This window comes from Mastomys coucha, unplaced genomic scaffold (assembly GCF_008632895.1).
Source record: "Mastomys coucha isolate ucsf_1 unplaced genomic scaffold, UCSF_Mcou_1 pScaffold23, whole genome shotgun sequence".
In the NCBI taxonomy this organism is placed as follows: domain Eukaryota; kingdom Metazoa; phylum Chordata; class Mammalia; order Rodentia; family Muridae; genus Mastomys; species Mastomys coucha.
Genome location: NW_022196906.1, coordinates 100205140 through 100227697, shown reverse-complemented (window position 1 = coordinate 100227697; position 22558 = coordinate 100205140). Strand labels below are relative to the sequence as shown.

General features: G+C 51.7%; 3 protein-coding genes across 10 annotated transcripts in view; 1 reads left to right on the top strand and 2 right to left on the bottom strand.

Annotated features, from left to right (window-relative positions):
- Positions 1–2512: 2512 nt before the first annotated feature.
- Positions 2513–4906, bottom strand: Iqcf1 (IQ motif containing F1). Of its 2 annotated transcripts, XM_031344150.1 has the most exons (3): positions 4801–4906; positions 4362–4466; positions 2513–2963 (listed from the first exon to the last, which is right to left on the bottom strand). In XM_031344150.1, the coding sequence occupies exons 1-3, from the start codon at positions 4801–4803 to the stop codon at positions 2523–2525; spliced, it is 549 nt and encodes a 182-aa protein (XP_031200010.1). In that variant the 5' UTR covers positions 4804–4906; the 3' UTR covers positions 2513–2522. The 2 variants fall into 2 exon arrangements, with proteins under 2 accessions (XP_031200010.1, XP_031200011.1); XM_031344151.1 differs by lacking the exon at positions 4362–4466 and having other exon boundaries at positions 4801–4904.
- A 4608-nt stretch (positions 4907–9514) lies between these two features.
- On the bottom strand, positions 9515–18110 carry Rrp9 (ribosomal RNA processing 9, U3 small nucleolar RNA binding protein). The gene is made up of 15 exons (XM_031344596.1): positions 17869–18110; positions 17549–17631; positions 13967–14076; positions 13536–13603; positions 13410–13451; positions 13054–13180; positions 11999–12123; positions 11824–11916; positions 11335–11435; positions 11105–11239; positions 10959–11021; positions 10625–10770; positions 10465–10544; positions 9782–9855; positions 9515–9680 (listed from the first exon to the last, which is right to left on the bottom strand). Exons 1-15 carry the CDS (start codon positions 17962–17964, stop codon positions 9587–9589), a joined length of 1437 nt encoding a protein of 478 aa, XP_031200456.1. The 5' UTR covers positions 17965–18110; the 3' UTR covers positions 9515–9586.
- Positions 18111–18273: 163 nt separating this feature from the next.
- The window catches only part of Parp3 (poly(ADP-ribose) polymerase family member 3), a 6543-nt gene continuing 2258 nt past the window's right edge, over positions 18274–22558 (top strand). The window contains exons 1-10 of one of the 7 annotated variants that reach the window (XM_031344594.1): positions 18274–18503; positions 19044–19131; positions 19380–19566; positions 20032–20157; positions 20315–20503; positions 20795–20918; positions 20999–21225; positions 21450–21599; positions 21758–21844; positions 22069–22246. In XM_031344594.1, coding sequence (XP_031200454.1) covers positions 19387–19566; positions 20032–20157; positions 20315–20503; positions 20795–20918; positions 20999–21225; positions 21450–21599; positions 21758–21844; positions 22069–22246 — 1261 coding nt within the window. In that variant the 5' untranslated portion in view covers positions 18274–18503; positions 19044–19131; positions 19380–19386. The other 6 variants (XM_031344589.1, XM_031344590.1, XM_031344593.1 and 3 more) reach the window with 6 other exon arrangements.

Below are 22558 nucleotides of genomic sequence, written 5' to 3'. Positions count from 1 at the left end.
TTCCTCGTCCCTTTAGTTGGCGTCCTGGAGATAGCTGACCAAGCCTAGCTTGTTGGGGCTGCCAGAGCCTCCCAGGCTTTTACTCTCCGAACGTCAGCTACATCACCGAAACACATCATGTTCTGTGGGATGGGGAACGGCATCTGTGCTCTGTAGAAGTCAGAACTTAAGCATCACGTTTCCAGCCCTGGCCGGATGAGGAGTTGTCTCTGCAGAGCAACAGGGCTCTGACTGGGTAGGGAGGCCAAGAGTCAACGAGAGGGTCTGTCACTACGCAGGCAGAGTAGGGGCAGGTGTGTGCAGAAGGGAAGCTGGCAGCAGCTACTGTCTTGTCATAACAAGGAAGACCCCACTTGTTGCCAATTGTGGGCATCAGAAGCCATCTCCAACTCAGAATAAAGAGTTAGAGAAATGGCTCAGTGGTTAAAAGCATTTGCTGCTCTTGGAAGAGGACCTGAGTTCAGTTCACAACAGCCATACCTGGTGGGTCACAACTACCTATAACCCAAGTTCCAGGAGACCCAAGACCCTCTTTTGGCTTCCACAGGCACCTGTACACACCTGCACATACCCTCACACAGATATAACCACAATGTGTGATTTTAAAAGAAAAAAATCTTTTTTAAAAAAGAGTAATTTGGAAGGGGATCTTACTGAGTTTAGAACTGAAGGTCTCATACAATTTCAGTGTAGATACAGAAGCAAGCAGTGCCTGATGTGGTGGCACATGCCTTTAATCCTAGCACTAGGATGGCAGAGGCAGGCATTAGAGGCCAGCTTAGTCTCCAAATCAAGATCAGGGACAACCAGGACTACACAGAAACACCCTGTCTTAAAAAACAAAAAACCCGCCGGGCGGTGGTGGCGCACACCTTTAATCCCAGCACTTGGGAGGCAGAGGCAGGCGGATTTCTGAGTTCGAGGCCAGCCTGGTCTACAGAGTGAGTTCCAGGACAGTCAGGGCTACACAGAGAAACCCTGTCTCAAAAAACCAAAAAAAAAAAAAAACCCAGAAGCCAGCTCAGCTGTGCCTGTGCATTCGGGCACAAAGACGTTTCCAGTCCGTCCACTGACAAGGATTTTTTTATTTTATTTTCGCTTTGACACAGAGTTTTGCTACAGAGCTCTGGTTGGCCCAGAAATTGCCAGAAATTGCCACGTAGATTGGGCTGGCCTAGAACTTGCAGCAATCATCCTGCCTCATCCTCTTAAGTGCTGAGATTACAGGTATGTACCACTAGGTCCAGTTGGTCAGTCTTTGGATTTGCTACAACTGGTTGTAGTCAGCCACTTTTTTAAAAACAAGCACCAGTGTGTAAAGTCTGTCTTTCTTGCAAGTGCTAACTACGTTGTAGCTTTTTATTGAGATGTACTTAACAATGTGTATGTTTAAGGTATACAGTGAGATGTTTGGAAGAGACAAAAAACTCATCCCTGACCTTCAGCCCTGAAATGTGATCACAAGGCCCAGCTCAGGAAGCTGAGGCTCAGAGAGAAGTGACATGGCCAAGTGACAGTGAGAGGCAGAGCCAATAATAAATCTTTGGGCCAGATCGAGTAGAGGTCCTGAGTTCAATTCCTAGCAACTACATGAAGGCTCACAACCATCTGTGCAGCTACAGTATACTCATATACATAAAATAAATCTGAAAAAAAAAAGGCAAGAATGGAGAAGTCCTTCAGAGTGGGCATAAGACACCAAGGCTCTGAACAGATACAGGGGCAGGGCAGTCTTGTAGGGAAAGACCCAGATCTCAGAGACCCTCCCTTTCTGTAAGTGTCTTTGGGATGGTAATATACAGACAAGAGGAGGGTCTACCTAGCCTGGGCTACCTACTGACCTTTGCCATCACCTAACCCTAATCCCACCCTTTGGACAACACGCCACAGGAAGAAATGTTCAGAAAGCCTAGCAATGCCTGAATCATGCAGAGGAAAACAGCTAAAACTTTCTCAGCTCCAGGGTCTGTGTCACCTGAGGTCTGGCCACTCACAGCTGTAGAATCTCCTACATTGGCCAGAGGTGGAAAAAGACGAACCTAGTCCCCTTGGAGAGCTCAAGAGAAAAATGGGAATAAAAATCTGCTGTGGCTGGGAGGGGTGACACATAACTTTAATCCCAGCGCTGGGGAGGCAGAGGCTGATGCATCTCTTGAGTTTGAGGCTATCCTGGTCTACAGAGTTCCAGAACAGCCAGAGCTACATAGAGAACCCCTATCTCAAAATATTTTTTAAAAAAGGAGGAAGAGGAGAAGGAAAATGAGAAGGAAGAGAAGGGGAAGGAGGATGAGGAGAAAGAGAAGGAAGAGGAAGAGGAAGAATAAGAATTTAGTGGGACTCTCTTGACAGCTTCCAGTTTAGATAACAAGTTAGACTCAGAAGCTGAGGGTGAAAAGCCTTCCAGCACAGAGACAAGAACCCAGGGTGACCACTTCCCCAGAGCTAATATACAAAATGCCTAGACTTTCCCATCAAGCCCTCCTGGAATTTGTTAGTCAAAAACCACACATAATCCTACCACCTCACTGCTTTATTGGGAGGGGAATACATTCGGTCACAATACAAGGCCCTGAACCCAGCAAGACCTCCAGCTCAAGGTGCATCTGGCTGGTTGAAATTCGGTATTGGCCCTTGATGACACCCCGTGAAGAGCAAGCATGACACCTCCAGTGAGACTGGATGGTCCGGGCAGCATTAAGCAACCGGCAGTAACGCCTGCGGATACGCCACATGCGGACCCAGGACTGCAGCCTGACGACTGCCCACTGCTCCTGTTGGAAGGTATCCAGCATGGACTGCCGCCTCTTCTCCATAATCTTTGGCAGTATCAGCCGCCACCAGCATTGGATAATCCAGGCACTGAGGGCTGCGTGCAACAGCGACCGACGTACCAGTGTACCACGCCACCAAGCTTGGATCTTTATAACTTGGTCGTTTTCAGAACGCTCCTGGTTTTTGTTGGACTTGCAAAGAAAAAAGAGGGAATGTTCAGTGAATTTCCTCATCCACCTCAGCTCAAGGGGATGCTGAAAACGGCCCTGACTCCTTGTCCATTGCTGCCCCTGCCTTTCCCCTGAAATTCATAGCCTTGGTCAGGACACTGGCTGGGATTAGAAGACTGGGTTGGCATCCTCCCTCTGTCCCTCACCCTCTGGCTTCAGGCCACCAGCAGCTCACCATGGTCCTTGAGTCTCAAGCCATAGACCAGGTTAGCAAAACCTGTGAGCCTATACATATGAAATGGTTAGGCCAGGCTGCACCTGCCCACCTAACCAGGACCAGGTTCCTTCCCATTAGAACCTTCTGGGGAATTGGTGCCCCTTGTTCATTTGTCCCTCTTGACTCTCCCTAGTCCTCAACCTTCTCCTCCCTCTTGTCGAACCCTCATGTTACGTTTCTTTCAACTCATACAGTCCAATTTCTTTTCTCCATTCTATCTCTTTTACTCTTGCCATCCTGCCCACATCATATGTGTATGTGTATGTATGAGTATGAGTGTGTGTATGCATGTGTGTGTATGTATATGTATGTATGTATGTGTGTGTGTGTGTATGAGTGTTGTTTATTGTGTGAGTTTATGTGTGTGTGAGTGTGTGTTTATGTGTGTGAGTGTATGACGATGTGAGTGTGGTTATGTGTGTGTGTATGAGTGTGTATGTGTGTGTATGTGTATTGTGTATGTGTGTGTGTATGTGTGTGTGTGTGTTTATATGTGTGAGTGTATATGTGTGTGTATGAGTGTGTATGTATGTGTGTGTATGAGTGTTAGGAGTGTGTGTGTTTATCTGTGTGAGTGTATATGTGTATGTGTATGAGTGTGTGAATGAGTGTGTGTGTTTGTGAATGTGTGTTAGGAGTGTGTGTGTATATATGCGTGTGTGTATATATATATGTATGTATGTTTGTATGTGTGTATGTATGTATGTATGTATGTATGTATGTATGTATGTGGTGAGTCTATGGAATCTTTCCTTGCCTCAGCATCTTTCCTAAGTGTCTCAGCCTCCCACATGCTGGGACGATTGGTGTGCACCATCGAGCCTGATGACTTTCATAGTCCTCATCTTAATTGACAAGCAGAAGTGTAAACATACACACACAATTCTAAGCCAACTTCCCAACATCTTAGCTCTTCTATTCCATAAACACGTTCCCTAAATCAGCCCCAGTCCCTTGGTCTGAGCTATAGTTTTCCCAACTTCACACTAACATTGTCTGCTTTCCATTTCTGAACCAAAGTTTTAGCCTGAAAAAGGAAACAGGAGAGAGTGGCAATTAGGGACCATTTGCCCCAGCTCTGAGCCCTGGACCATGCAAAGGACAAGGGCCGGAGGAGACACCGAGGCCCAATCTCCTCCTACCTTTGCCTTCTTTGTTTTTGAGGATAGGTCAGCTGGCTGCCGCTTCTCCTGAGGAGTATCGTCAGTAGGTGCATTAAGGTCTTCAGGCTTCTGCTGCTCCTTACCCTGTGCTCAGCAATTGGTAAGTCAGGGGTGGGGCTGCCATCTCCCCTCGCTGCTCTGTACCCACACGTCCCTGACTTCCAGAGCTCCCAGACTCTCTCTCCCCCCACCTACATTTTGTGAGCCAGGGTTTCTCTGTGTAGCCCTGGCTGTTCTGGAACTCGCTCTGTAGACCAGGCTGGCCTAAAGAGATCCGCCTGCCTCTGCCTCCCAAGTGCTGGGATTAAAGGCATGTGCCACCACCACACAGCCACTTCCTTCCCAGACTCTGAGGATCCCCTCGTCCTGAGAGATCTGTGGGGACATACAAGCATAATGTCTGCCCTCGCTTGCTCACCATTGTTCACGCATGGATTGGGTGTAGATGGTTCAAATCCCCTCAGGTCTGTGCTGCTCTGGCATCAGCAGGACAGAAAGCAGAGAGTGGCCCATGATGTCATAAGGGCAGCTGTGACTCAGGCAACAGTTGAGTCACTTCCAAGGAAAAGGCAGAGTGATGCCTGTTTGCTTGTTTGGTCTTTATCTGCCATAAATGCCCAGAGTCCTGGCTTCAAGGCCAAATCACGGGAAATACTGGCCCATTGATGTAAAGGTGTATAATGAACCACTGATGATAACACTTCATTCACATTTTTGAATAATCAATGATTTGTTTAATGATTTATAGTCTGCTCATACCTTCAGACAAGATGGGGCACATTCAAAGTGGTATGACCGTAAACTGCTTATACCTAAATACTATATAAATATTTTAAAAGTAATGAGTTAAGTCAGACATGGTGGCCGGCCTATAATTCCAGCACTCAGGAGGCTGAGGCAAAAGGATTGCTTTGGGGTCAAAGCTAGCCCAGAATCTCAAAAGGTAAAAATGAGTTGATCTCTCCTGCCTAGATACATTCGTAAGTAAAGAAACCTCAGATCACTGTGGCTACATTGAGCGATGTCAGAACAGTGGTACATGGATCTGAACGTGAACACGAGGAAGTCAAAGACATTTACACAACCACCAGTGACCACAGAGGCGCTGGGTGGCTGACAAATCCGACCTACCCACCCAGTGCCCAGGGGACCCAAGAACCAGCCTGGGCTCCATCATGTCAGCCTTGGGCTCAGGGTTCTCTCTCTTCTTCTGCCCCTAGATGACAGGGATGCAACCCGACAGGTGAAAGGCAGCTGCTACACAGGGGAGCCCTTTCCGCTGACCGTCCCACCTCCTGAAGACCCATCTTGACAGCATGAGGCCTGGGGTCCATTCAGTCATGGTCCCAGGAGTCACTGGGTGGCTCTTGCAGAAGGTACATGCTCAGTGTAGAACAGAGGAGTGTACTGAAGGGGAGGGAGGGTCATGTTATGAGGCTAGAAGTGTCAATGTGGAGTTAATGGGGTGAGGGAGATGTGGAAGGCAGGATGTGGGTATAGGTTACAGAAAAATGCATTAAAAAAAATTTTTTTTTAAGGAACTGGTGACATGGCTCAGCGATTAAGAAAAAACATCTGTTCTTGCAGTGGCCCTGAATTTTAGTCCCAATACCCACATTGAGCAACTCACGATTGCCTGTGACTCCAGCCCCAAGGGATCATTGTCCTCCACTGGCCTCCAAGGCCACTGCACTCACACGACATCCAGACATACAAGCATACACAAAAATACAAATAATGAAGTATGTACAGAATTTTCAAGATGATCTTAAAAGGGATGAGCCCAGCTTTTATTTCTGGAAACATGCAGAGATGAACTGAATATCCTCTGCTGGCCTCCCAAGTCTGGGACTCTGCCATTTGTTTTCTGGAACTGTGTTGATGAAGCACGGAGTCACTTTGATGGCTGCACCTTTGTAGGTTAACTCTAGGAAGGAAAGCATGTTCTCTCGTTGACTGGCCATGGAGAATGCTCATGGCTGTGTTGGCGGGCACTGGAGAGGGTGTTGACATGGATGAAGGTGACTGTATCACTCTGGAGTTAGAGGACTGGGAGACCAGACAGCATTAACCAACAGTGAAGAAAGGGCTGCCAGAGATAAATCTGCCTTTTATGCTAGCCAGCATAGGTGTTTATCTACCTATAACAGTGTGTTCCGTGGAGTCTCCTGAGTACTCACTGATTCTGAAATGGTCCAGTTAGACCTACAGTCCCCAGTAGAAAGACAGGAATCATGTACTCAACCTTGATGTAGAAGAAAGAACATAAGACCACTTCTTTTTAAGAGAAAATCCTTCACATTCCACAAAACTCTATGGACTTGGAAGGAGAACATATTGTCTCTGAGTTTGTGGTGGGATCAGGAGTGCAGGCTGGAAATGAAGTGAAGGCAAGGTTTCTCCCTCACTTCCTGGGACACAGAGCTTGGGTAGTGAGGCCAGACAAAACACCATCTCGCCATGCACCCTGGGAGTGCTTTCAGCCAGGACTGAACAAGGTGAGAAAGCTATGGAAGAGTTGCACACGTCCGGAAGGATCAGAAGACGGATCTGCTCTTCCTGCATCCACAACCCAGCTCCAGGACCTTCAGATCCAGGCTTAAGTCAGTGCCCATGGGAGAGCTGTGCTCACATCCCCTGTCTCAGGCTCCACCCCAATCCTCATAGACACATCACAGCGCCAAGGAAAGTGACTGATCTCCAGAGGCTTGGACGATGGCTCGTGGCAGAAGCAAGGAACGACCATGTTTAAGTAACACAGCCAGAGACAAAGCACGCCCAAGCCACAGGCTTCCTCCTTTCTGGTTCTTCCTGTCTCCCCAGCAGGTGTAGCCTGGCTGCTCCTGGGACCCTCTCGCATCTGACCTGGAATCCCATTATCTGCCTACAGAACCTAGTTTTCTTCAGCACTCTACGCTCTGGCTATTCTATTAGCCCATATTTTAAAAAAAAGATTTATGTATATGAATACACTGTAGCTGCCTTCAGACATACCAGAAGAGGGCATCAGACCCCATTACAGATGGTGGTAAGCTGTGGTAAGATGCTGGGAATTGAACTCAGGACCTCTGGAAGAGCAGTCAGTGCCCCCCCCCCTTTTTTTTAACTTGGCCTAAGTTTATTTTATTCATAATAAATTAAACTTAAAAACTAATATGAAAAGGCAAAAATATATTTTAATCACTATATCCACACAGGTAAAAAGAAGATAAAATAATAACATGGGTCTGAATCTTTCTTTGGAATAGGTAACATGAAAATATATATTATGTAAACATACAGTTCTGGTCACAGTGGTAGTCTCTTAATCACCGCTAATTTCTTAGCTCCAGCTCACCAGCATCAATCGTCCCAGTAATGCAAAGGTTTGCTTCAGTAGTCCTGATACCTTGTTACTCATAGCTGATTCTTCAGCCCCAACTAACCAGAACCACAGAATCTTCACAATCAAAACAACGGCCCTGATAAGAGTCTTTAATCTTCCCTCTGAAATTTCACAAGCCAGGTCTCCATCGTTTGCACTGTTCTCAACATGATCTTCCAAGCTCCTACAGAACATTTCAGAGAACTCTTAACAACCAATGGCTCTTCTGGCCTAAACTTCCAAAGTCCTTCCACAGTCCTCCCTAAAACATGGTCAGGTTGACACAGGAATACCCCACTATGCTGGTACCACAGAGCCCGACAAAGACAGAGGCAAAAGCTCACAGCCAACCATTGGACTGAGCTTGGGGGTCCCCGATGGAGGAGTTGGAGAAGGGACTGAAGGAGCTGAGGGGGTTTGCAGCCCCATGGAGGAAGCAACAGTGTCAACAGGCCAGACACACACACACACACCCCAGAGCTCCCGGGGCCTGGACCAACCACCAAGAAATACACATGGAGGCACCCATGATGCTGGCCACATATGTGGCAGAGGATGGCCTTGTTGGACATCAGTGGGAGGAGAGGCCCTCCCACATTTTAAAGAATATTAAAATATAAAAAGACCTGTCCCACCGCCCCCTGGTTGTCCTCACCTCAGTGAGCACGTCACCACTCAGTCATGGCTCTCACATTCCCCACAGCCTGTCATCTGTGAGCTCCACCTCCAAGCGACCACCTCTAACACAGCTTGTCCCTGCCTCTGCTGCCGTCTCATTACTCCTGCCATCTCGCCTGTCACAATACTACTGCTCCTGAGTGGCCTTCCGTCTTCCTCCAACTCCCCACCCCTGACCAGCACTCCTCCTCACACCCCTAGCAGCTAGTTTTATATTTATTTATGAAGATGCATGTGCCATGACATGCATGTGGACATCAGAGTACTACCTTCAGTGGTCAGCTCTTTCCTTCCACCATCTGGGCTCTAATGATTGAACTCAGCTGGGCAGGCTTGCCAGCAAGCGCCTCTACCCTCAGAGCTATCTTATTGGTCCAGTTTTCTTTTCAAAGGCCCAGCATCTCACTCCCTTCTCCCAACATCTGACCCGCCACACTGGTACCTCTTGACCTTGCACATGCTCTCCCAAAGGTGAGGGGGGATGTTCTCCATCACTTTTCAGATTTCAAGACCTGCCCATCTGTTCTACTCTTCCACCTCCCCTCTCCCAGACTCCCCCTCATCCACTGCTGTACCCCATGACAGGAGTGAATCTCCAATCTGTAAAAGCAGGCAGTATTTCTCTGACACATCTTCCCAGCAGGGTCCTTGCCTAGCTAGCTCTATCAGACTGAAACTCTCTTCCCCATTTCTGACCTTGTCCCTAAACACAGCCGACTCCCACTTTGGGGGCAATGTATCCCTTCCAGCTGGAACAGGTAGGGAAGTGGGGTCAGCCTGAACGGTAGGCTCTGCTAGCTTCCATTTAGTCCTCAGACCCCAGCTTGAGCCTCCACACAGGAATGGAAAGCCATAGTTTCCTGGCTTGATGGGTGGAATGACTCTGACCCCATCAGCCCAGTCACGAGCAGCTGTCTAATGAGGTCACGCAAGAACCAGCTGAGGTTCCCACCCAGCCCTCTGAAAATGAAAGCCTTCAGCTGAGAGAGCTAGAGTCCTGTCTTTCCCAGGTCTCTGCCACCTCCTGGTCCTTACCACACACTTATCCCCCTGACCCTCCCAGAAGCCAGAGGAACAAGGAAGAGCAGGGTCTAGAATAGGAGGCTTTAATACAAAAGGGGGTGGGGGAGGGGCCTGGAAATCACTTAAATAAGGATGAGTGTCAGGAGCCGGCAACAGGGGACACGGGGACCCTGCGGAGCGGGATGATGCAGACTGAGTTCCGGGCCTCTTTGATCCTCCACCACCGGCCAAGCCTGCAGGGAATGAATGACCACTGAGGCAGAGGCACACCACCTGTCTCCTATTCCCATCCAGCCAGTGCTACCCTGCCCTCAGCCCCACACCCCTCACACACCTGTGCTCCTGTCCCACGCCAGCCACCAAGAAGTCCCCAGCACTGGAGAACTTGAGGCTGTTGATAAAACCGACCTGAGAGAGAGGGGCATGTAAGACATCAGAACACTCCTCACCACTGCTCCCAGCAGCAGGCAAGGGCCTCGTGCACACCCCTGCCGCCTCCTGCGCTGGTTAGGTGTGCCAAGCCTTTCCCCTGAGACCTCAGCCGCCTATCTGAGACGGTAGGAGTGGAGCACCAGCCAGGCAGGGAGATGGTGAGGATTAAGGAGACAGTGCCCATCAAGTGTGTCACGAGCTGGCTCGGGCCTGGCTCCTGATACTGGGGTGTTAGAAACCCCAGGTCAGTAATCCTGACCCAAGCTGTCACTGACATATTGTAACCCAACCCGCAGGTCACCCCAGTGTGGACAGTCAACTCCACACAGCCCAGCAGCCAATACCCACTACATAGAACCAAGCCCAGTGCAGGCCCCCTCCCTCTGCCCACACACACTCAGCTTGTACACAAAGCCAGGACAGGGCAAAGGGAACAGAGGAAGAAAGAGGGAGTCCCTGCCAGGCTCTGTGACAGTAAGTGGTCTTGCCCTGAACAAACTTCTCTGGATGGGAAGAGCAGAAATTGTTCATTCCACAGGCCTCCGGAGTCTTAAAAGACAGGGTTATGCATTTAAAACCACTTACCAGGGGGATGTCACAGAGAGGGTCAAGCTGCCGGAAGCCCTCTCCACACTGCCAAAGTCGCACACGGGCATTATGGGAGCCTTGGGGGGCAGAGAGTCAGTAAGCAAGCCCTGTAGCAGCTCACCCCACACTCCCCCCTCCCCACCTCCCCGACACCCACCTGTGGCTACAAGGTCTGTATTGAGTAGGGCTGCCACCGAAGATACCCAGAAGGGTTGCTCCAGGCCTGGCTCCCCGTGAAGCCCATGAGCTTCGCGCTGGAGGGCGAGTGGCCGTTTCTTGGAGAGGCCCCACAAGGCCACTGAGCTGTGGGTGAGGAAGATAGTCTGAGGGGCCAGAGCCAGACAAAGGCATACAGCAGGGAGGACCAATCACATAGACCAGCTGAGGAATGTGGCTAGGGTCACTGATCCAAAACGAGCTAAGTTCAGGGCCTGGCAGGCAGGAAGCACTGGTGGCAGCAGTGGTCAGACACATCAGAAAGGGAATCTTACCCATCATCCGCACCCGATACCATGTGCTCCTCGTTGATAAGATGGATACAGTCAATGGAACCCCTAGAATGAGAGGCTGTGAGGGACAATGTCCAGCCCTCTCGATAGCCCACAGAGCCCGGCCACAGCCCAGCAAACTGCCTTACTGGTGGCCATAGAAGACAAGCTGGGACTCCTCTGGGATCTTCCACACGCGCACAGTCCCATCCCGGCCCCCGGCTGTCACACAGCACTCTCTGCTCAGGGCATCCAAGGCAGCCACAGCATCCTGGTGCCCGAAGCTGGAGGGAAGAGCAGAGCAGGAGGGAAGGGTCACATGTGGTGAACTCATGCCCACATGTGGCTCTGCCCGTGCTATCCGCCTGGGCACACTCACAGGGTCTCCACGTAGGAGTTCTCAGCTGCATTCCACACCTTCACAGAGCGGTCGTGGGAAGTGCTGTAGAGCTGGTGGGTACCTCTTCGGAAGGCCAATCCCTAGGGAGAAAGGAGAGGGGTCAAAGGGTATGGATTACGGAAGGAGGGCAGGCCCAGAGAGGATCTCCTGAAAGTAAGTCACATGACCCAGGAGCCTGCTCCCCCAGAGCACTGTGAGTACCACATAAGGCCCTGTGTGGCGCCAGGAATATGCTTGCCTGTCCTCAAACAGCTACATACCCCTCAGGCCCTCCATGGTTCCAGCTGAACCTGGTCTCTTTCCATCCCTCCCCATCTCTTCAGCACACTCACAGCCTTTACACACCACTCACTACCCAGAGAGACCTCTGCAGATGAGCCCGGGGTCTGGGGTCTGGCGCCTGGCACCAGGTGGGCACACTCAGCAGGCACCCCATGCTAGGCAGGTGGTCACTATTCCGAGCCTCACCGACACAGCATCCCGGTGTCCCGTGAAGGTATACAGGTGCTGGCAGCTCTGGGCCTCCCAAATTAGAATGAGTTTGCTACGGTCGCCGGAGGCCTGTGGGAATGAAGGTAATGGCCACCGGCACACACCACACACCCAAACCTCCCACCCGCCCACAGGGCCAACCCAGTCTTACGAGGTACTTGCCATCAGAGGAGATGGCCATGCAGAGGACGTGGCTGCTGTGGCCGGAAGGCTGGCCCTGAGCACCCTTCTTGGCTCGAGGGATCACATGCAGCTTCCGCCCCGTCTCTACACTCCCTGCCACCGAGAGAGGAAAGAAGTTACGGGGATGCAGGGTAGGGCTGGCTGCTTAGCAACCTCCCCTCCCCCAGTATGAAAGGGCAGCACAGACAAGGGAACAAGGGAGGACCCTGCACTAGGGTTCAGCAGCTGTGAGCATCTGTACAAGTCACTTTGGTCTCATCTGCCAAATGGAGGCAACAGTCCCCAATGGCAGCCATGACCCCCCAAAAGAAGAAGTATACAAAAGGGCCCTGGAGCTCAGTGGGGACCTCCTGCAATGTGCAAGGACCTGAACTCAATCCCCAGAACCCACTCGATTCCCACAGATTGTCTTCTGACATCTCTGCATGTGAGCTGTGGTATATGTACACACCACACACGAGACAAATAAAAGCATTAAAATAATAATAACGATGATGATGATGATGATAATGATGATGGACTGGAGAGATGGCTCAGAGGTTAAGAGCACTGACTGCTTTTCCACAGGTCCTGAGTTCAATTCCCAGCAACCACATGGTGGCTCACAACCATCTGTAATGGGATCTGATGCCTTCTTCTAGCCTGAAGACCAATAAATAAATAAAACCTTAGAAGGAGGAGGAGAAGGAGGAGGAGGAGGAGGAGAAAGAGGAAAAGTACACTGGGACCACTAACCGCCCCCTGTGATGACGACAGTGGGAAGGTGAGGACTATGCTCAGGTGTAGAGAACTAGGGACCCAGAAGGACCAAGGACTCCATCCAAGTCCATGCAGAGCTTCAAACACCTTCTAATTCAGTTGCCTGTTTGAGGCCTCAGCTCTGTGCCCCACAGAGCTCAGAAGCCCTACAGCTTCTCAGAAGCTTCTACTGTCAATCGCAAAGCCCCTCTGAGGTAGCAACAGTCTAGAAGCTTCCATCATCAGGGCTCCACCCCAGGCTCACACCCTCGAGGTCTCACTCACACTTAATGATGGTGCAGTCTTTGGCGGCAGAGAAGATGGCCAGGTCATCAGGAGTGATGACCAAGCACGTAATGGAGAGCTGGTGGCCCCGCAAAACTCGAATGTCGGTGGGGGCTGGGGCCTGAATCTGGAAAGACAGAGACTGTGTCACTGCAGTAGGAGCTACGAAGACACTTCCCAAACTAGGGCCATTCTTCCCCACCTACCCTAGCCAGAAGCCGAGACACTTGCATACCTGACCACCCTGCCCAACTGTCCACAAAGACTCCCAACAGCATGAGCAGAGCTAAGCCAACTGCCTTCCGACCCACGTGCATACCCTGACTCTCCCGTACACCAAGGTGCCCTACACTCACCTCCTTTGCCACCGATTTCTGCAACCTGCCTCTCTGCTCCAGCTGCAAAGAGAGGAGAGGAGAGGAGTGAAGCCCTGAGGGAAGGCCCAGCCTTCAGCCACATCCACACCCACCCACCATACTCACCACATCCTCCTTCAAGCGCCCCGCCACCTGATCCTCCTCAAATGCACGGGCTTCAGCCTTCTCCTCCTCTGTATAGGAGAGAACAATCCACAAGATCCCAAGCTGCAGTCCCCTTCTCTCCCTCTATCCCATGCCTAGCCCTTTACTCAAGGGTTGGGCCACCAATGTTGATCTTATAGGAAGACCCTGGTGCATTACCGGTCCCTGCCTGTCTTTATTTAGACTTAGGCTTGGCTTCCTAAAGGTCTAGTCTGTCCCAGAGTGTACTGGCCCATTAGAGACTCTAGCCACCCTCTGCAAGGTACTCTAACACCAGCAGCACTAGCGACAGTGGGAACCTATGTGACTGACCCATCAGATGCCTGGAGTCGCAACAGGGGCAGCAGACCGGCTCTGCCAGAGACCCTGGCCTTCATTAAGCCTCTGCTCACCTTGCTGCCTGAGTTGTTCAAGATAGAGTTTGGCCAAGCGTAGCTTCTTTTCCTGAGCGGTCTCTTCCAGTTCTTCCTCCTCCTCTTCCTCTGTTTTCCTTGGGGCCAGGCTGTGAGGAGAGAGTTGGGGTCTAAGGGGGTGGGCCCCCTCATCTGGCCACTAGGACTGTGCTTCCTTAATGCCAGCCTTGCCCCTGCCAACCCTCCGGGCCAACGACACACACACAAAACAGAAGGATGTGACTTCGGCTGGAAGGTCTCACTCAGTGTCCAGCACAAGACCATCGAAACAGCCAGCTCCCCATAACACCAGGGAATGACCACATTTCAACATGAAGGGAAAGAGAAGATTTCACAAGCTTCTATGAGAAGCCGGGTTGTATACAAAAGATCAGAAGTAAACGGTGGCGGGCCTGCAGACTTGGCTTAGTGGCAGAGTGAACAAGCATCCTCGAGGCCCTGGGCTCAACAGTCAGTGCAGGGGAGAGGGGAGGAGGGAAGGAGAAGAGGTATCAAGATAAACAGTGACAAATGAAGACATGGGTGTGGGTATGGCTCAGTGACAGAGCAAGGTCCTGAACTCAATCACCATCCCCTAGAAAACCACACTGTCAAGCCAGGCATGGTGGCATACCTAATATCCTAGAATTTGGAAGGCTAAGACAAGGAGATTGCCACCACAAGTTTAAGGTCAGCCTGAGCTAGAATAAGACTATCTCTAAAAGCCCCAACTAAAAAGACACCGTCAGGTACAGAATGCCAGAGAACTGATCCTGTCCTTCCGCTGAGCTTCCCAAGCTAACGGACAAAGGCACAGGTTACTGGAAACAGGAAATCCACCATGCAGAACAGAGAAGGCAAATGCCCGGATGACAACCTCTCCAAGACATGTAGGGGCTGCCCTAGGCCTGCTGCCCCTGCATCCTCCTTGCACCCCGAGGACTAGGTTCCAAGTGAATCCTAAGTAGCACTGACTAAGCTGTGTGTGATGAATTTCTTGCTGTTCCTTTTAAGTGAGCCCCAGAGACCCTGGAGCAGCTCAGGACACTCCCTTCACTCACAGACAGGTCCAGCTTTGACCTGTTCCTGGGAGCTCGTGGCACACGTTGAGGTAGCCTGCAGGCATCCGGCCTGCCACCTGCTGTTGCCCAGCACCCTTGCCCAGGACTTCCACCAGAAGGGACAACCATATCCTGGGGCATGTCTCAGAACTCAGGGGCAGAGGCAGGCAGATCTCTCTGAGTTTGACACCAGCCTGATCTATATAGCAAGTTCCAGGACAGCCAGAGCTACAAAGTCCCTGCCTAAAAGAACAGAACAAAAAACATGTCTCAGTTGGGCTGTGGTGGCGCACGCCTTTAATCCCAGCACTTGGGAGACAGAGGCAGGCGGATTTCTGAGTTTGAGGCCAGCCTGGTCTACAGAGTGAGTTCTAGGACAGTCAGAGTTACACAGAGAAACCCTGTCTCGGAAAAAAAAAAAGAACCATGTCTCAGGAAGGTCAAGGCTAGACCATGCCCCAGAGTCATGATCTTCCTGAGTGTACCCAAACCAATCAGTCTCTTATTTAAGGGCCCACACCCAGAGAAGCAGATTGGCAGTTAGAGGTACGGTGGCTCAGCAGGTAAAGAAAGACACTAGATGCCAAGACCTATAAACGGGATTTAGCAATTCTGCTTTGTTTTGTTTTGTTTTGTTTCCCAAGACATATTTTCTCCATGTAGCCCTGGCTGGCTTCAAACTCACAGATCTGTCTGCCTCTGCCTCCCAGGTGCCAGGGATTAAAAGTATACACCACCACACCCAGCATTACTTTTTGTTTAAAAAAATCCCTTTTGAAAGGAAAGCTGTTTCCGGCTGGAGTGACGGCTCAGCAGTTAAGAACACTGACTGCTTTTCCAAAGGTCCTGAGTTCAAATCCCAGCAACCACATGGTGGCTCACAACCATCTGTAATGAGATCTGATGCCCTCTTCTGGGGTGTCTGAAGACAGCTACAGTGAACTTACATATAACAATAAGTAAATATTTAAAAAAAAAAAAAGAGAAAAGAAATGAAAAGCTGTTTCAACTCAACTCTGAATTTAATGTGTATATACATTTATTTTTACTTTCACCCAAGTTAGAAGATCAGCAAAAGAAAACTGAGTGGTGATTCTGTAGTTAATACATTTATTTCATGACACAAGTTAAAATACTGAAGAGTGGGTAAAGAGTGGGCCAGAAAAAAATGGCTCATCAGCTAAGAGCTCTTGCTGTTCTTACAACAACCCTGGGTTCAGTCCCAGTGCCTCTCAGGTGGCTCACAACCACCTGACATGACAGTTCCAGGGGACCCAAAGTAGGCAGTACATACAAACTCATGCATACACACACACATATAAATAAAAACAGACAGACAAAAACCAAAGTGTGTAGCATAGGTCCTGGAAGCAGAAGCAAGCGAATGTCTTTGAGGTTGAGGCCAGCCTGATCTACATAGCTGCTTCCAGGACAGCCACGGCTACATGGAAAAACCTTGCCTCAAAAAAAGATACGGTTTCTACAAGCAAGTTATGGCAACACATATTCACTCTTACAAGTAGAAATGATAGCCAGGTATGCTATCCTGGCCATCAGGAGGCAGAGCAGGCAGATCTCTTGAGTTCATGGTCTACAGAATGAGTTCCAGGACAACTGCTACACAAAGAAATCCTGTCTGGGGGCATACTACTAATATAATACTATATTAGTCTACTAATATAAAATGACTAAACCCAGTTTATAAGGAAGGTTTCAGGGTTCCCAGGATTAAGAATGTCCACCCCAGGAATGACACCCTGTCCCAGTCCTTTGAAACCTAGCAGCCATCCCCACGACCAGCTGAAATGGGGAAAATGTGCAAACATCCCTCGGTTCTATACCCACCTATCATCGGCCTGTTTATCTTTTCTTCCTCCCATCCTCGCACACTAATACCCCAGATTTGTCTCTGGCCCCTGAATCTCCTCCTCACCGCTCCACGACACTCCTCATCTCTGCAGGCTCAAGTTTTAAAAAGGCTTCTTCAGTTCTCACGACACATGCCTCCAAGACGCACACCTCCCTACACCGCCTCTCTCCACTGGCCTGCTCACCTGTGTTCACAACAGTGAAACAAGTTCCTAATGTTATTAGGAAGGCTACTGACCAGACAGCACTCTCTCTAGCTTTAACTCGTTAGAAAGCTATAGGACCACTTGAACCTGGGAGGCCAAGGCTACCTTGGGCAAAACAGTAGAGACCTCATCTCAAAGAGTAGTCCAAGGACACCAGTCGTTGTGATACTGTGTGAAAATGGTTCTCTCCTTGCCTCTAAATCAATCCAGCCCTGCCTTGCCTCCATGTCATAAAGCGAAAAAAGGTCCCAAGTTCTCCCTGCCCTAGAGAGAGGCCCAGGGTCCTCCCCACAGACACATCAGAGATAAACGACATCTCACTGTCAGAAATTGGAGGAAAGACTCAGGATCTCGAGCCAAACGCCCAGCGCTGTTACCAGTCGCACTTAGTCTTCTAGTCACCACGAGCCTCAGTTTACCCTTCCTCTCGGTAGAAAACAACTCACCTCTCACTCTCAGAATCGCTGGAAATCTCTTCATTCATTTTGCCGCCACCCTTGGCCTTGCCTCTGTCCGCAGCAGAGTCTACCTGGAAATAAAACGATCCTTTCTTGGTCACGAGGCCCAGGGCTGAGAAAGGCAAGTGGCACCTGACCCTGGCCAACCAGAAGGTTTCCCGGGATTTGGAGGGTACAAGAAAAGAGATGGAGGCTTCCTTCTGATGGAGCCCCTGGCGAAGATACAAGCCCCGATGGAGGCCCTGGGAATGGAATGATGGCTGTCCCAGTAGCTAGATCCGTCGCGTCCAGGAGAACACCATGCTCACCTTTCGCCGCCGCTTGCCGGCGACTGAAGCCGCCCCGGGCCCGGGAGCTGGCTTTGCCCGCTTACGAGTTGCCACGGCGGTCGACATACTGTTCATCAAGGTGCCGCTACCGCTGCTGAAGAACTCACATGGCTGCTAAACCCCCGCCGCATGGCAAGACCCGGAGCCCTGATAGGTTCCCACGGCGCGGCGGGCCCCGCCTTCCGCAGCTCCATTGGATCTGTTAGACGATCCCGCCACGCCCCCAATCGTCTATTGGGCCGATGCAGTTAGACTCGCCTTCAAGAGCTCCTATTGGCTCCGGCGCCAGCCTGGAGTAGGAAGCAAGTTTCTCTAGCTGTTTCCGGCCTGGGCCTGCGGCGCTTGCGCTCTGCTAACGCCTAACTTCCAGGGAGGGATGGGGCCAGGAGGGCATGCCTGTGCTTGCGTCTTATGGCCACAAGGGGGAGCCAGAGGGGAGGGGTTCTGTGATTTTTCCGCTGGGGCGGCGATAAAGCTAAGACAGTCAGGCTCTAAAACATACGGAATGCAATCCAGGCAGCTCTGAAGAGGAGACAGGATCCAAACCTAGAGCCAAAATCATCGGGCAAATAATGGATATATGCTGCATGTGCCTAGTCAAAGCTACATGAAAGGTCGGTCAGCCCCTTCGGCTTTGGATTAGTCTAGATTACTGTCCTCTCATCTGTGGGACGGGCCACCAACCTCAGCCTACCCAGCCTCTGACTCACCCCACTAGCGGCCAAATGGCTGGAATTCTACACCACCCCTAAGCTCTTTCCCCTCCTCTCGTGGTTGCTGGGAGATCCCTACCAAAGACAAGCCGAAGGCTCACGAAGGGTCACTAGATGGGAGCCCAGACTTGGAACTAGTGTCTTAGGAGGCACATTCGGCATTCCTGATACCAGGCTGGATAACGGCCACCTCTTCCAGGGTCCTGTTTCTTTTGGGTGAGTGTCCTTTGGCCCTGCCCTGGAGTCCTCTGCAGGGCAGGGCAGGGAAGGGTGAAGGTAAAGTGGCTTTTGATCTCTGGCAGTTGAAAGCCACTCACCTGAAACTTTGGCTGGCACCCTAGAACTCTGGACTGTTAGCAAAAGGCTTCTACACCACTTGGTCCTAAGCTCTAGAGAGGATCTGGCTGCAGACCGGCTCCTTATAGAGTCCTTGCCCTACAGGTCAGATGATTCAGCCCAGCAACCCTGCCCGATGACTGACAGGAGGAGGAAATGTTCTAGAAGAGGAGGTGCCCCAGAAGTGGGAGGGGTCAGTCGGCTTTCACTTTTTCTGCTCCCTCAGGGAACACCTTGAGCTGGAGAGCTCGGGGAGCCAACTTCTTCCTAGCTCCAGGGTGGGCAGAACTGACAGGCCCTAAGCTTGGACTTGTAACTTAGGGAAGGGCATCTCTGAGGTAGGAAGGGCAGTTTTGGAGATGGGGATGTGGATACCACGAAAGAAGTATGAGGCCAGCCCCCTAAAAGGCAAATCTGAACACTTCCTACCTCTTGCCCCAGGAGAGCCATGGCTCCAAAACGAAAGTCTTCCGTGCAGACCGAGGGCTCCAAGAAGCAGCGACAGGGGACCGGGGAGGAGGACAGAATCCGATCCACTGCGGAGGCTCTCAGAGCAGCAGCGCCTGCTGATAAGCGCATCCTCCGTGTGGATCCCTCGTGTCCATTCAGTCGGAACCCCGGGATTCAGGTGAGCTGAACCCACGTTCAGACCACAGTTTCTCCTCCTTGGGTTCTCTGCTCTAGCCCAGTAGCTCAGTGTCTCTAAGCCAGAGATTGTGTACACATCTTCTGAAGACCACCAAGGTAGGCGTTATCCCATCAGGTCAAGGTGTATCATGTCTGACCGTCAGACTCTAGGGTGCATCACACTCAAGGAAGGGGCCTAACTCAGTTTCCCCAGGACCTTCCTCCGTGTTCCCTCAAACTCAGCTTCGGGGCAGAGCCAGGTCTTTTTCAGATTCCCGCACACAGGAAGCAGCCGCATCCTCTCCAAATTCCCAAGCCCACAACATGGCTCTATCACATTCAGTCAGACCGAGACCCCGAGGGCAGAGTCACCAAGTGCCAAAACAAGAGGCCCCCCCGTGATGTTCCCCGGCGTGACACCCAGCCCATGCCCAGCCAAACTGCCTTCTGGACTCACCCCACACAGGTCCACGAGGACTATGACTGTACCCTGAACCAGACCAACATCGGCAACAACAACAATAAGTTCTACATCATCCAGCTGCTGGAGGAGGGCAGTCGCTTCTTCTGCTGGAATCGCTGGGGCCGAGTGGTGAGTGAGCCACCACCAGGGCTGCCCTTCCCCACGCCCCCTCCCCCAGGGAACACTCCTGAGCCACTTCCAAAGAGCCATTTTGTCTCATGGGCCCAGCCCAGAGAGCAGCAAACATTTTTGGTGGGCACACCCCTGAAAGTTTTATCCCTTGCAGGGAGAGGTGGGCCAGAGCAAGATGAACCACTTCACCTGCCTGGAAGATGCAAAGAAGGACTTTAAGAAGAAATTTTGGGAGAAGACTAAAAACAAATGGGAGGAGCGGGACCACTTTGTGGCCCATCCCAGCAAGTACACCCTTATAGAAGTTCAGGGAGAAGCCGAGAGCCAAGAGGCTGTAGTGAAGGTGAGTGGACAGTAGGGGGCAGCAGCGGGCGGGGGCGGGGAGGGACTGCCTGCCAGCCCATCCTTAAGTCCCAGCCGTAGTGAAGGTGAATGGACAGTAGGGGGCAGTAGGGAGCAGCAGGGGGCGGCGGCGGCGGCGTGGGTTGCGGGGGGAGGGACTGCCTGCCAGCCCATCCTTAAGTCCCAGCCTCCCTCTCTGGCTTCAGCCTAGGCTATTTCTAAGGTCCTGCTCTGCTGCCTGTGTGAGCATCCTGCCTAACGGCTCCTGCCCAAGCAGGCCTTATCTCCCCAGGTGGATGGCGGCCCCGTGAGGACTGTGGTTAAGCCCTGCTCCCTAGACCCTGCCACCCAGAAGCTTATCACCAACATCTTCAGCAAAGAGATGTTCAAGAACGCCATGACCCTCATGAACCTGGGTGAGGAGGAGCTCCCAGCAGGGTGGCAGGATCCCCGATATCAGGGCCTATAGGGCTGGGTTCATCCCTTCACCCGCCAGATGTAAAGAAGATGCCCTTGGGAAAGCTGAGTAAGCAGCAGATTGCTCGTGGCTTCGAGGCCTTGGAAGCTCTAGAGGAGGCCATGAAAAACCCCACAGGGGATGGCCCGAGCCTAGAAGAGCTCTCCTCCTGCTTCTACACGGTCATCCCACACAACTTCGGCCGCAGCCGACCCCCACCCATCAACTCCCCTGACCTTCTTCAGGCCAAGAAGGACATGTTGCTGGTGAGGGCTGGCTGGCCCAGAGGATGCCAGGCCGACTAGGCAAAGATGCCAGGGCCAGAGGGCGAGGCTGCAGTGGGCAGGCTGAGAGCCAAGGGAAGGGGAGAGCCAGACAGAGAGATGGGGTAGGGATGGAACAGGCAGGTGGGGTGTCTGTCACACGGGAGAGGCTGGGGGTGGAAGTGGAAGCCCATCGGGCAGATGAGGTCCAGTGCCTGTTATCTTAGGTTCTAGCGGACATCGAGCTGGCCCAGACTTTGCAGGCAGCCCCTGGTGAGGAGGAGAAAGTGGAAGAGGTGCCACACCCACTGGACCGAGACTACCAGCTCCTTAGGTGCCAGCTTCAACTGCTGGACTCTGGGGAGGCCGAGTACAAGGTGAAATCTGCCCACCTGCCCTTGAGATACCCCGGGAGCCCTGGCTTGCAGCATTCTCTCTTTGTGCCCTGACCTAAGACGAGCTCTGGAGCGGGAAGACCCCAGGGCACTAGTCCATAGGTTTCCCACCTTTGGCCACCGGCCTTTGCTCTCCACAGGCAATCCAGACCTACTTGGAGCAGACTGGCAACAGCTACAGGTGTCCAGGCCTGCAGCATGTTTGGAAAGTGAATCGAGAAGGGGAGGTGAGGGAGATTCAGCCCCTATGTCACCACCCTGTCCCTTAAGGGGATAACATTTACTTCTCTGCCCCTTGCTAAGCTGGTTTAACAACCCTGACCAGTTTCAGACAGGTTGAGTGTATGCCAGTGACCCGTGGTGCCCTAGGCTTTGGTCACCCAAGAAGAGGGAGAGACACCTGAACCTTCCCGAGGCATGTCACTACCATTTTCTACCTTCCCCCATGCAGGGAGACAGGTTCCAGGCCCACTCCAAACTGGGCAATCGGAGGCTGCTGTGGCATGGCACCAATGTGGCCGTGGTGGCTGCTATCCTCACCAGTGGGCTCCGAATCATGCCACATTCGGGTGGTCGTGTTGGCAAGGGTATCTATTTTGCCTCCGAGAACAGCAAGTCAGCTGGCTATGGTGAGGCACCCCTGGGTGGAGACCTGGGTGGGGAGGGAGGCACCAAGACAGACTCAGAGTCCTGGGAGATGAATTTTGAGAGCTTTACTGACCAGAGTTCACAGTGAGGTGTCCCAGGGCTCAGGGACTCTGAAGAAGGACTTGGCAGTTGTGGGGGGAGGGGGTGTTAACCTAGAAGAGGGGAGGTAGAGAGCAAACAGACTCTGAGAAGTGAGAGAAATCCAGAAGGGGATGTGTGAAGGCTGCGTGGGCCAGGCCTCACCGGGACAGCTCATTCTATGTGGAAGTTCACAGCAGTGTTGGGGGTGGGGG